At 45.1% G+C, this 14516-nt stretch overlaps 1 protein-coding gene across 1 annotated transcript in view; it reads right to left on the bottom strand.

Moving 5' to 3' along the window:
- The window catches only part of mchr2a (melanin concentrating hormone receptor 2a), a 48792-nt gene extending 37333 nt beyond the window's left edge, over positions 1-11459 (bottom strand). Inside the window, exons 1-2 of the mRNA XM_070884490.1 lie at positions 11272-11459; positions 7442-7651 (exon numbers count right to left, since the gene is read on the bottom strand). Coding sequence (XP_070740591.1) covers positions 7442-7651; positions 11272-11459 — 398 coding nt within the window. The remainder of the gene's footprint in view (positions 1-7441; positions 7652-11271) is intronic.
- Positions 11460-14516: the final 3057 nt, after the last annotated feature.

Here is a 14516-nt window from a genome sequence, read left to right as displayed (position 1 = left end):
CAAAATTGAGGAAGACTTGCTTCCACTCTAAAAGTGAGTTCTTAGGTGACTGAACAGTCCAATATGGGAATTACAGTCTCTGTCACAGTTGGGACAGACAGTCGTTGAAGGAAAGGGTGGGTGGGCAGTCTGGTTTGCCGCATGCTCCTTCTGCTGCCTGCGCTTGTTTTCTGCATGCTCTGGATGACGAGACTCGAGGTGCTCAGCGCCCTCCCGGATGCTCTTCCTCCACTTAGGGCGGTCTTTGGCCCAGGATTCCCAGGTATCAGTGGGGATGTTGCATTTTATCAAGGAAGCTTTAAGGATGTACTTGAAACGTTTCCTCTGCCCACCTGGGGCTCGCTTACCGTGTAGGAGTTCCGAATAGAGCGCTTGCTTTGGGAGTCTTGTGTCAGGCATGCAAACAGTGTGTCATCAGCGTTTATGTGGAAGCTGACCCTCATGTCAGTGGATGATATCACCAAAATGCAGCATGCAGATGAGGTAGAGAAGGTTGGCAAGGATAGATCCTTGCAGAGCCCGGAGGTAACAGTGCAGGGATGGGAAAGAAGCATTTTCTGGTTACAACTGGATAGATAAGAATGGAACCAAGTGGACAATGGAGGAAAGGCACTGAAGGAGAATGGTGTGCTTGAGCATGTCAAATCCTGCAGTGAAGTTGAGAAGGATGAAAACAGATAATGCAGAAAGATCATAGGGATATTATTAAGGAAGTGGTAGCAGGACATTTAGAAAATCATAATGCAGTCAAGCAGAGTCAGCATGGTTTTATGAAAGGGAAATCATGTTTGACAAATTTGTTGGAGTTCTTTGAGGATGTATCGAGCAGGGTGGATAAAGGGGAACTAGCAGATGTCGTATATTTGGATTTCCAGAAGGCATTCGATAAGGTGCCACATAAAAGGTTACTGTGCAAAATAAGAGCTCACAGGTTTGGGGTAATATATTAGCATGGACAGAATTTTGGCTAACTAACAGAAAACCGAGAGTTGGGATAAATGGGTCATTTTAAGGTTGGCAAACTGTAACTAGTGTGGTGCCACAGGGATCAGTGCTGGAGCCTCAACTATTAACAATCTATATTAATGACTTGGATGAAGGGACTGAGTGTATTGTAGCCAAATTTGCTGATGATACAAAGATAGGTGGGAAAGTAAATTGTGTTGAGGATACAAAATAATCTGAAAAGGGATATAGTTAGGCTAAGTGTGGCAAAAATCTGGTGCCATTTCTTATTATGGCAAAAATTTGGCAGACGGAGTATAATAATGGGAAAATGTGAGGTTATCCACTTTGGTAGGAAAAACAAAAAAGCAAATTATTATTGAAATGGGGAGAGATTACAAAATGCTGAGGTACAGAGGGATCTGGGTGTCCTTGTACATGAAACACAAAAAGTTAGCATGCAGGTACAGCAAGTAATTAGGAAGGCAAATGGAATGTTGGCCTTTATTACAAGGGGGATGCAGTATTAAAAGTAGGGAAGTCCTGCTACAACTGTACAGAGCATTGATGAGACCACACCTGGAATACTGCGTACAGTTTTGGTCTCTTATTTAAGGAAGGATATACTTGCATTGGAGGCAGTTCAGAGAAGGTTCACGAGGTTGATTCCTGGGATGAAGGGGTTGTCTTATGAAGAAAGGTTGAGCAGGTTGGGCCTCTACTCATTGGAGTTTAGAAGAATGATAGGTGATCTTATTGAAACGTATAAGATTCTGAGGGGCCTCGACAGGCTAGATGCAGAGATGATGTTTTCCCTCGTAGAGGAATCTAGAACTAGGTGACATAATTTCAGAATAAGGGAGGATCACCATTTAAAATGGAAATAAGGAGGAATTTCTTCTCTGAGAGTCGTGAATCTTTGGAATTCTCTTCCCCACGGAGCTGTGGAGGCTGGGTCATTAAATATATTTAAGGTGGAGATAGACAGATTTTTGAGTGATAAGGGAGTCAAAGGTTATGGGGAGTGGGCAGGAAAGTGGAGTTGAGGCCAAGATCAGATTAGTCATGATATTATTGAATGGTGCAGCAGGCTTAAGGGGCCAAATGGCCTACTTCTGCTCCTATTTCTTATGTTCTTATGTTCTTGGAATGTGCGCCTTTGGTTAGTGCTGTCTCAGTATTAATATCTGTATATAACATTTTGTTGCCGGTTTTCCCAAGCTCTGGGAAACCCAGCCGGCAGAGTTAAATTTAGATCAAGCTCCCAAGTGCACTGTGGGAGCTTGTTTTAAAAATGTTAATGAAGTGCCTCACCTCTCCAAGATGGGATACTTGCATGCCTGCCTAACATTTGCCGTAAAAACGGGAATAGGTGCAAATTCGACAGGATGGGGATGTGTTCCCCATTTTTTAGGGTTTAAGTCCTCCCCTGAGTTTTTCCTGCCCAGTATGGGAGGTTTAATACTGAGGCCATATCGAGGCCACGGGTTCTGTCAGGGCAAGGAGTTGCCTGGAGAAAGGTTTGGCTTGGTGGCAATCAGACGTGTAGAAGCAGAGCAGAGGCAGTCGAATGGGATCAATCTTAGTGACAAAAATGTCCACAAGCTCCTCGTCCTTGTTGTTGGAGATGGCGGTTGAAGGGACAGGGATGGGGGTGTTAAAAGGGATGGTTGGTAGGGCAGAAAAGAAGCCAGGGTCATCCTTGCTCTCCAGGATGATTCTGGAGCAGTGAGCAGTTTTGGCAGAGGCGAGTGAGGCCCGATAGTGCTTGATGTGCTCCAGCCAGATCTGATGATGGTTGGCTAAACCAGTTGTACGTAATTGAGGGAGTAAAGATGGAAGCCATTCCAGTGGGATTGACCATGATAGGAGAGAGTACGGGAGAGAAATTAAGCTGCTTAGCATCTCCCGTTAGCGTCTGGGTGCAGTAACAGGGCACTAATAGGACACAAATTAGCACAAAGGGGTTAGCGACTGGGCATGGCGAATTCAGCGACACCCACGAACTTCAGTGCCGGTTTAGAAATATAGAAACATAGAAAATAGGTGCAGGAATAGGCCATTCGGCCCTTTGAGCCTGCACCACCATTCATTAAGAGCATGGCTGATTATTCACCTTAGTACCCTTTTCCTGCTTTCTCTCCATACCTCTTGATCCTTTTAGCCGTAAGGGCCACATCTAACTCCCTCTTGAATATATCCAATGAACTGGCATCAACAACTCTCTGTGGTAGGGAATTCAGGTTAACAACTCTCTGAGTAAAGAAGTTTCTCCTCATCTCAGTCCTAAATGGCTTACCCCTTATCCTTAGACTGTGTCCCCTGGTTCTGGACTTCCCCAACATCAGCAACATTCTTCCTGTATCTAACCTGTCCAGTCCCGTCAGAATTTTACATGTTTCTATGAGATCCCCTCTCATCCTTCTAAACTCCAGTGAATAAAGGCCCAGTTGATCCAGTCTCTCCTCATATGTCAGTCCAGCCACCCCGGGAATCAGTCTGGTGAACCTTCGCTGCACTCCCTCAATAGCAAGAACATCCTTCCTCAGATTAGGAGACCAAAACTGAACACAATATTCCAGGTGAGGCCTCACCAAGGCCCTGTACAACTGCAATGAGACCTCCCTGCTCCTATACTCAAAACCCCTAGCTATGAAGGCCAACATACCATTTGCCTTCTTCACCGCCTGCTTTAACTGCATGCCAACTTTCAATGACTAATGTACCATGACACCCAGGTCTCTTTGCACCTCCCCTTTTCCTAATCTGCCGCCATTCAGATAATATTCTGCCTTCATGTTTTTGCCACCAAAGTGGATAACCTCACATTTATCCACATTATACTGCATCTGCCATGCATTTGCCCACTCACCTAACCTGTCCAAGTCACCTTGCAGCCTCTTAGCATCCTCTTCACAGCTCACACTGCCGTCCAGTTTAGTGTCATCTGCAAACTTGAAGATATTACACTCAATTCCTTCATCAAAATCATTAATGTATATTGTAAATAGTTGGAGTCCCAACACTGAGCCCTGCGGCACCTCACTAGTCACTGCCTGCCATTCTGAAAACGACCCGTTTATCCTGACTCTCTGGTTCCTGTCTGCCAACTAGTTGTCTATCCATGTCAATACATTACCCCCGATACCATGTGCTTAAATTTTGCACACCAATCTCTTGTGTGGGACGTTGTCAAAAGCCTTTTCAAAGTCCAAATATACCACATCCACTAGTTCTCCCTTGTCTACTCTACTAGTTACATCCTCAAAAAATTTCAGAAGATTTGTCAATCATGATTTCCCTTTCATAAATCCAGGCTGACTTGGACCAATCCTGTTACTGCTTTCCAAATGCGCTGTTATTTCATCTTTAATAACTGATTCCAACATTTTCCGCACTACTGATGTCAGCCTAACCAATCTATAATTACCCATTTTCTCTCTCCCTCCTTTTTTAAAATTGGTGTTATGTTAGCTACCCTCCAGTCCATAGGAACTGATCCATAGTCAATAGACTATTGGAAAATGATCACCAATGCATCCACTATTTCTAGGGCCACTTCCTTAAGTACTCTGGGATGCAGACTATCAGGCCCCGGGGATTTATCGGCCTTCAATCCCATCAATTTCCTGAACGCAATTTTCCACCTAATAAGGATATCCTTCAGTTCCTCCTTCTCACTAGACCCTCGGACCGCTAGGATTAACCAAGACGACTGGAGACCAAGCTCTGTTGTGCCTCCCCTGAGCCCCGACCCCATTGCTGTTAAATGAAGCGCCGCTCCTGAGCCACAACCTCTCTGATGTTAAATATGCTCTACCGCTCCTGGGCCATGGCCTCGCCGCTGTTAAATGCTGCGCCGCCCCTCGTTGGGCTCGACATCTGCCCCCCATTGGGCTCAAACGCCACCTCTCACTAGGCTCGAACGATGCCTTTCGCTGGGCTTGAACACCTCACCTCGCTGGGCTCAACCGCCCCTCGCTGGGCTCAACCGTCCCTCACTGGGCTCAACCGTCCCTCACTGGGCTCAAATGTCGCCCCTCGCTGGGCTCATCCGTCCCTCGCTGGGTTGAACGCCGCCCCTCACTGGGCTCAAATGTCGCCCCTCACTGAGCTCAACCGTCCCTCGCTGGGCTCAACCGTCTCTCGCTGGGCTCAACCGTCCCTCGCTGGGTTGAACGCCGCCCCTCACTGGGCTCAAATGTCGCCCCTCGCTGGGCTCAACCGTCCCTCGCTGGGTTGAATGCCGCCCCTCACTGGGCTCAAATGTCGCCCCTCACTGAGCTCACCCGCCCCTCGCTGGGCTCAAGCATCGCCCCTCACTGGGCTCGAACACCCCTCGCTGGGCTTGAATGTCACCCCTCACTGAGCTCAAATGCCACCCCTCGCTGGGTTCAAACGCTTCCCCTCGCTGGGTATCTAACGCCGTCCCCTGCTGGGCTCGGACGCCACACCTGCTGCGCATGACTCTAAGCCCCCCACTGGGCTCGATCTCCGCACCTGCTGAGCCCTACTCTCAGTGCCCTGCTGGGCCCGACCCTCAGGCTCCCGCTTGGCTCGGATACCGCTCCAATGAGCCCGACTCTCAGCACCCCGCTGGCCCGACCCTCCGGTTCCCGCTGGGCTCGGACGTTGCTCCAATGGGCCCGACTCTCTGGACCACGTGGGGCTCAGACGCCACTCCAATGGGCCCGACTCTCAGCCCTCTGCTGGGCTCGAACGCTGCTCCAATGGGCTGCCTGGACTCCAGTGACGTCAGTCCAGTCGCCCTTCTAGAAGTGGCCGCACTTCCCGGTCAGCTCGCACCGCTCCCTGCAGTGGCTAGGCTCTCCTACTTAAAGCCCCGCCTGCCGATGCTGTTCTCTCGCAGGTCGGGGGGGACACCACACTGGATCCTGGGGCTGCTCTCTTACTTATATCCCCGCATGCCAATGCTGTTCTCTCGCAGGTCGGATCAAATACTATAGTGTCAGAGGTGGCTCAGTGAGCAGTACACGCGTCTCTGAGTCGGAAATTTGTGGGTTCAAATCTCACTCCAGGGACTTGAGCACATAAAATCCAGGCTGACACACCAGGGCAGTGCAGAGGGAGTGCTGCACTGTCAGAGGTGCTGTCTTTCGGATGAGATGTTAACTGAGGCCCTATTTGCTCTCTCCGGTGGATGTAAAGGATCCCATGACACTATTTCGAAGAAAAGCAGGGGAGTTATCCCAGTGTCTTAGCCAATATTTATCCCTCAATCAACATAACAAAAACAAATTATCTGGTCATTATCACATTGCTGTTTGTGGGAGCTTGCTGTGTGAAAATTAACTGCCGCGTTTCCCACATTACAAAAGTGACTATATTCCAAAAGTACTTAATTGGCTGTAAAACGCTTTAAGACTTCTGGTGATCATGAAAGGCACTATATAAATGTAAGTCTTTCTTTTACAGGCTAAAAATAAATGTTAGTTTCTTCCTTTTTATTTTCTCCCTGGTGCTATATTAACAAGTAATCGTATTTTGAATCAGGAACTCCTTATTGATCAATTCTTCTTACACCCTGCGTTATGCTTCTTGCAGAGGCATGATAAAAGCACATCTGAAGGAAATAGGCCACGAACCTGGTGGAAGCTAAATTCCGCCAAGTGCCGCCCAAAGGACCGCTGAGATCCTGACGGTACTTTGGGTGGAAGTTTCTTGGAAAGACCGCCTGGCGGCAAAAAAAAGCAACTTATGCCCTGAATCTGGGTGGCAGCGGACGGGAGCTCCCAATCTCGGCGGCAAATCCTCGTCAAAGTACCGCCGAGGACTGAGTCGGGCCCAGGGTGAGGGGAACAGATAAAAATTAAAACTTCCAATAAATAAAAAAAAACTGGAAAACCTTCAGGGACCCTATCCACCTAAATCGCTGGAAAAAAAATAAAGAAAAGAAGTATATTAACCTTTTTTTGCAGGTCTTCTTACTTACCGTTGAGGTTAGACCTGCCTCCACGTGATGGTCCTTTCCCCTGTTGCAGCGGACTCCCGCCCAGACCAAACTGGCGGCTCGACAGGCGGGAGGACACTTACGCACGTTGTGTGCCAGCGGACATCAGCGGGCGGTCCCCAGTGGTCTTCCCTTCCCGCCAGCGTGGGGAAAACTCAGTGGCAGCGGGCAGCAGCGGGTGGTGAGTCCCCAAGTTTGGTCCCATAGTCTTGTTCTTGTATTTGTATCCTGAGGGATACTGTTATATTTGATTAGCTGACAGAAATATCTGGAATATTGCAGTTGATTTTATGTGAGAGTTAGAGATGGTGGGGGAATTTTGTGATGTGGGTTTTTCAGTCATTTGAGTGATGCACGTCCGACCCTGCCAAATCTCCAGGAGTGAGACCAAATCGGGTTGCCTCTATTCAATTGCATGTGACTGTCTTTTACCGCCCACATTATGTAAGCATACTATGAAGATCAGTTGTTCTTTTAGATTATTTTAAAGATTTGTTAAAATAACAACGTTGCGCTCTTGCTTACCTGTCCAGGCTCATAGCTGTCATAATTGCACAACAGGCAAACTGGTTGCAACTGTCCAGCGATGTGATAATGGTGCAGAGAGTACTGCCAAACACCCACTCTCCTCCTCGTGCCCACTGATGAATCAGGAATGGCATTCCAATAATATGAACCAAATCTGCGACTGCCAGATTACAAATATAAATATCTGGGATGGTCTTCCCCACTGATCTGAAACAAACCCAAATTTAATGTAATCAGCATTGTTTTATTGCCTAGTACATTGTTTGTCATTACCAGAGGCACTTAATTTTGTTCAGTGTTGGACTTATTCAAATAATGGGGCTGTAATATCACAGATAATATTTTTACTACCGTGAATAATATGTATTGCTCAATAATAACTAATCACCCTGTTAATTTACAAAGGGATATTTACTCAGGTCTTGATTCATTCCTGATACAAGGGGTAAATGAAATCTGCATTAGAGCCAGTACACTTGCTAAGTATACACTAATGGGTAGTAATTTATGGGGTAATTTTCTGATTTACATTCCTGATCGGTCGACTCACCTACCAAAAGTGTACATTGGAAATTTGGGTGTACACGGTGCATGAATTTCCAACCATTTAAGGTAATTGTCAGAAAACTGGGCACTCTGCATTCCTGAGTTTCTGGCACATGCTCCCGACAGGTATGACTCCATACCAGAGGGTCTATTTTGACTTTTGGGCGACCGACTGGCAGAGCGCACTAAAAGGGGAGGAAAATCAGGCAGGATGCAGTTTGCCATTTTCCTGCCATTCACCACCACTAACAGGATTTCCTGCTGTTCATTCAATGGCTCTGAAATCATACTGTCATACCGTCTTTGAAATTGATTGCAAGTTGGTGATCTCGCGCATGTGCTAAATCCCCAACTTGCGATCTGTCAAGTTCAGACTAAACGTAGACTTCGCTGCACGTTTCACCTCCTCATGCAAATCAATGTGCTGGTGTTAAGTTGGGCTAATTGCCCACCTACTTTAATTACCCTGAAAATGTTTATGTCTGGCGAAAGCAGGTGCAGGAAGCCTGTTGCACAGCGTAAGGGGAGGGGGGGATGAAAAAATTGTACTAATGTTGAGCTAGGTTTATACTACAGCCCATAACAATGAGGCATGTTTCGTGTCTGAACGGATACAAACTTTGAAAGAAACTTTCATTTGTTCGAGTTTGAAAACGGGTCCTTTTTGTGTCACCGGCTTTGCTGCCCAAAAGCCTTTTGTAGTTTCGGTTTAATTATTTCCCTACTTCTATTTAGATAGGATTTAATTCACTTTCACGATTTCCTCATGTTATCAGACATTTAAACTCTCGATTTTAGATTATTTAAATTCATCAAAAGTTAGTTTGTCTAATAGAGGAGGGTTGTTGAACTGGAGGAGGTTACAGAGATAGGGAGGGGCAAGGCCATGAATGGGTTTGAACCATGATGAGAATCAGTCGACCTGGAGACAATGCCTGTTAATGAACATGGGGGTGATGGTTGAGCACAATGGCGTGGATTAGGATACGGCTGGTAGAGTTTTGGATTAGATGAAGTTTATAGAGGGTGAGGAAGGGAGGTCGACCAGGAAAGCATTGGAATAGGCAAATCTGGAGGTGACAATAGCATGTATGAGGGGTTCAGCAGTGAATAGGCTGAGGCAGAGGTGGAGTCAGGTGATGTTTCAGAGGTAGAAATAGTCTTCTTGGTGGTGGAGAGGATATGGAGTCAAAGCTCAGCTCAGGATCAAATAGAACCCCGAAATTGTGAACAATCTGGTTTCGCCTGAGATAGTGGCTGGGGAAGATTTGGAATCGGTTGGAAGGGAACAGAGTTTGTGCTGGGGGCCATAGATAATGGCTTTGGTCTTTCCGATGTTTAACTGAAGGAAATTGCAGCCCTCCCAGGACTAGATGTCGGCCAAGCAGGCTGACAATATAGAGGCAGTGTAGAGGTCGAGAGGGATGGTGGAGCATTAGAGCTTGGTGTCGATAGCGTACAGGTGCAACCTGATGCCATGCCTGTAGATGATGTTGCCGGGGGCAGAACATAGGTGAGGAATAGGAGGGGGCCAAGGATATGTAGCATCAGATTGCATATGTACACTCTAGACATCAAACTCTAATGCTTCTCCATCTCTCTCTCTCTCTCTCTCTCTATCCACTGCCTCTATATTGCCTCCTGGGGTACTCTAGAAGTAACAGTGCAGGGGCAGGGAGAGAAGCCATTGTTGGACATTCTCTGGTTATGATTGTATGGTTAAGAGTGGAACCAAGCAAGGTCAGTCCTACTGTGCTGGATGACAGAGGAGAGGCATTGGAGGAGGATGGTATGGTAGAACAGGTCAAAGATTGCGAGAGATTAAGAAGATGAGAAAGGATCATGCACCACAGTCACAAGAATGTCACATGTGACTTTGATGAGGGCATGTCAGTGCTGTGGTGGACGCAGAAACCTGATTGGAGAGTTTTAAGCATGGAGTTGGGGGAAAGGTGGGCACAGATTTAGGAGGCGACATGATTAAGGACTTTGCAGAGGAAAGTGTGTTTGGAGATGGTGTGGGGTGGGGCGGAGATTGTTTGCAAGGAGAGAGGGGTCGAGGGTGTTTTTTTTTGAGAAGGTGGAGGAGAGTAAACTTCTTACAATGTCTTCTCCTGAAAGGTCAATTTAAAACCCACCTCTTTGACCAAAAATTGGTCTCCCTTTTTAATAACGCCTTTAGTTTGACATCAGTTTTCCTTATGCCTCTGTGAAGCACCTTGGGCCATTTTCAATGTTAGAGGCAGGATATAAATGCACAATTTTTGCTGTTGCTGTAAAGTTAGTAATGTTGGTAGTAAAGCTATTTAAACATAGAATGCAGATGCAAGTCAGATTATCAGATTGCTTAAGAATATTTTTCTTATAATTCAAAGAATTTACTACTTTATGAAATTTAGAGGCTTTTTTCACTGCGCAAATAGGCAGAATATATTGGCAAATTTTGATATATACATTTGTTCATTGTACTAAAAAGATTACATGTGGAACCTGATGCAATGTCTGTGGATGATATCACAGAGGGGCAGCATATAGATGAGGAATAGGTAGCGCCAAGAATTATATACTTGAGGTACTCCACAAGTAACGGTGCAGGGGCAGGGAGAGAGGTCATTGCTGGACATTTCACTTCTTTATGAAATTTGGAGGCTCTTTTCGCAATACTAATAGGCAGAATATATTAGCAACGTTTGACATAGATGTTTGCTCATTGTACTAGAAAGGGTAACATAATTAAATACGGCAATTTAATCAATGTTACACAGGGAATTAATAACCTATAATAGGCTTTTCTGACACAAGACATATCAGTGTAATTGCTCAAATTGCATGTGCATAAAAATGTAGGCTACAAAACTGACAATCCTCCCCAACAGATATGATAAATGTCTCATGCACTGCCATACATTATGCTGTCTAAAACTCAGAGGGACACTTGCTCATTTAATAACCTGAATGAAGGTGCCAACACAGACATGTTCAATATGTTTAAAGCCATCTTATTTAATTTCCTTGGAAAGCCTGAACATAAATCTTGTTCTGACCTTTGTACTCCTTGACAGCAGAACAATGTGAATATCAGTATACAGCCCCAAACAGCAACAATAGAATTCTGTTATTGTGGCATATCTCTAAAGGCTCACGAGTGAAGACAAAGCATTGTCATGGTTAAAATAAAATCTAAACACTAACATTCATTAATTCCATATATTTCTTTAACAACTGTGCATACCAGCAGCTCAATTAATCTTTCAGATCCTTTCATTTTTGTTTTTCTGTACCTGATGATGATAAATAGGATGAGAATATTTCCCACCAATCCTGTTGAACAGATAATGCCAATAAAAGAAGGAACAAGGATAGTTTCTATTACATCAATCATTTGATAATGATGTGCAGTAGTACAGGTCTCGTTTATCCAATCAGATCTATTTTTCCAGGCCCAGCATGGTATCTGAGATCCATTCATTGTTTATATGGTTTAGGTTCTTCTTCCTGCAATTAGAGTAATACATAGCAATGGTATTTGAGCCAATGAACAATAGGCATACCAATTAGACACCATAGAAAGGATCAGAGGGCTTATACAGGTTGAACCTCCCTTATCCAGAACTCTTATCTGGAACCACCCCTTGTCCTGAACCACTCCCGGCCACCAGGTTGCGCATGCACAGAATTCCATCAATAAATTGAACAAAGTGAAGTTCTTCCTCGCTGCCAACTCCCGCAATCGTTGGCCTGACACCGCAATCCACCGCCCTCCCACCCACCCTCATGATCTCTCTGCAGCCCCAAGCCAGCCAGCCCCAATATCCCATTGCTCAGTACCTGTACCATCCAATTTAACATGACCACCCCTTGTCCGGAAAAATCCCTTATCCAGAACAGGCCAGATCCCGAGGGTTCTGGATAAGGGAGGTTCAACCTGCTTATAAAGATCAAGCCAATACTGAGGCTGCCATGAGACATTATTTGTAACAACTACTGCTCGCCCATCAGCTTATTCTCATTGATTTACATTCTTATCTTTGTGTTTATATCAGTCCATGGCCTCCCCTCCCAATCTCGGGAAATCACGGAAATCCTGAAGTTGCAGTCAATATTTCCCTGCTCTGCCACAGGCTGTGCTGTGGAACTCCTCATAGCTGACAATCAGTGAAATCAATTGAACTGATGAAAATTTCCCCTTTCCCATTCTAATATTACTGTTAAATACCTCATAAAAAGTTAAGCCTTGTTGAAAGAGGTATAAAAGTGGGGTTTTAATGGAATATTGACTGCTGAATAACTGGTCCGGCACTGAAAAACTAATTTTATATTTTTGGAATATCAAATTTCTCCCTTATGATAAAAATTACTAGATTTTTAAAATAATAAAAAAATATTTTTTTTAAGTTTGTCATATTTTAGCTTCAACCTTAACCTTATGCGTATGCCCCAATCTTTATTTTGCTCTCTGTATATTTTTAAAAAATAAATGATAAAAGCTGCTTTTAATTTCCTGGTTTGCTGTCTGTGAGAATTCTTCAGTATGATTGGCTGCTTAGACAGCTTGATGACATCACTGCAGTTGTACACTAAGAATCACTTTTTGACAGCACAACAATCAAATTAAGGTTAAGAAAGCTAATATTTTCGCCACAGAGCTCGCTGCGACAGCAAATTCAGGGACATTGGAGTTTTAAATGTAAATTATTTTAATTGATTTTGTTTTACATAAATAAACAAAGTGAAAGTATAACGAGTGCATACCTTGCATAAAATAATGGACCAGATTTTGGGGTAGTTAATAATGGCGAACTGTCAGCATCTGCCATCATTACCTCTTTAAAACTAACTGCAACTTCAGGATTTAGCGCATGCAGATAAACATAAAAATCCTGAAGTTTCGGTCAGTCATTCACTGCTCCGACACATGTTACGGTGTGGATCCCCCCTTTGCCAGCGATCAGCGAAATCACTGGAACTGATGAAAATGTAGGCTTTTCCATGCTAATCTCACTGTTAAACACCCCATTAAATGCTAAGCCTTCTTGGAATAGGTGTAACTCGGGTTTTAACAGCATATTGAATGCTAAACAATCGTTCTGGCCCTGGCTCTAACTTTTATATTTGTGGAGTGTTATATTTCTCTATTATGATGAAAACTGAAATTTTTTTCATACCTTTAATTTTTTTAAAGTTTGTTAATGATATTCCAGCTTCTACCTTATCCCCCCATGTGAAAGTTTTATTTCGCTCTCTGTAACATTTTTAAAAGGTGAGGATAAATGCTGCTTTTCAGTTCCAAGTTTGGTGTCTGTGAGAATTCTTCAATGTGATTGGTTGCTTAGACAGCTGAGACTGGGACTTCTCATTACAGAGCAGTGCAATCAATTGCACATCAAGAAAGCCAACTTTTCACTATAGAGATTGCAAGAAAAAATGGGTGGGTGAGAGGCGGAAGCGGAGAAGTGAAAGTTGTAAAAATCTAAAACTTGACCCCAATCCACCCATTTTCATCTTTCACTCATGCGGGACGGGTGGCGGGAGGCAGATTGGCAATTTAAATATGATAATGAGGCCTGGAGCCTCTACTTTAATCTGCTTGGCAGGTTTAACTGCAGGCAGCTGGGGGATCCTGGGGTCCGGGATTTCCGGTAGCTGCAACGACATGGCTAGAGCCTCGGGGAGCAATCCTTGTGGGCTGGGTGCAGTAGGGGTGCTTTCCACCCAGATTCCGAAGTTCCCCCACCAGCAACCTGCACCCCCTGGGATTAGGAATCAGACCCCCTTCCAGGGAAAGGGATCGGACCCCCAACCCCCGGGAATTGCGACTCCACATCGGGGCATGGATCGGACCGTCCCCCCAGGATTTGCGACTCAGCTCTGGAGACAGAGATTGGACCCTCCCCCCACACCACCACCCTGTGGATTGCGACTCAGTACCGGGGTCGAGGATCGGACTGCTCCATGGGATTGGGCCAGGGATCAGAACCCTCCCGAGGTTTGGACCCCCCCCACCCCCGGGCTTGCTGCCCCCATGGATTTGGACTCCCCGTGGGCTTGGAACTCCCTCATCCCCTGGACACAGAACCTTCTGTTGCTGCCTGCAATTCCCGCCTGACTGGAAGCCAACCTGTCAATCAAAATACATTTTCCTTGTATTTTTAGAAAATAACAATCAAGTTGGAGTGGGTTACAAAGTTGCAACAGTCTTTGATATGAAAGGATGCAAAATTCACGAGAACCCCCCCCCCCAGTGTTTGGGCTCATTCGAAAGGAAATTTAATTTGGGACTATCTACCGCAAAGTTTGAAATCCTAAAGTGCTAATGGAAGAAACTATGAACTTTAATCAAATTTTGGACTTTTAAAAGGCAAATTCAAGGCTGTGGGTGGGCCTAAAGAACTAACAGGAGACAACTTAATTATTGAGGCTGTCTGGGTGTTGGAACTAACGTGACTTGTCTGGAGAAATGGGTATTCAAGAATCCTTCTCCACTAGAGACATTAACATTACAACAAATAACCCAGAGATAGCCAAC

The sequence above is a fragment of the Pristiophorus japonicus genome, chromosome 7, assembly GCF_044704955.1.
Source record: "Pristiophorus japonicus isolate sPriJap1 chromosome 7, sPriJap1.hap1, whole genome shotgun sequence".
Classification (NCBI taxonomy): domain Eukaryota; kingdom Metazoa; phylum Chordata; class Chondrichthyes; family Pristiophoridae; genus Pristiophorus; species Pristiophorus japonicus.
The sequence above is the reverse complement of the archived record's forward strand: the minus strand, read 5'-3'. Positions and strand labels throughout refer to the sequence as shown.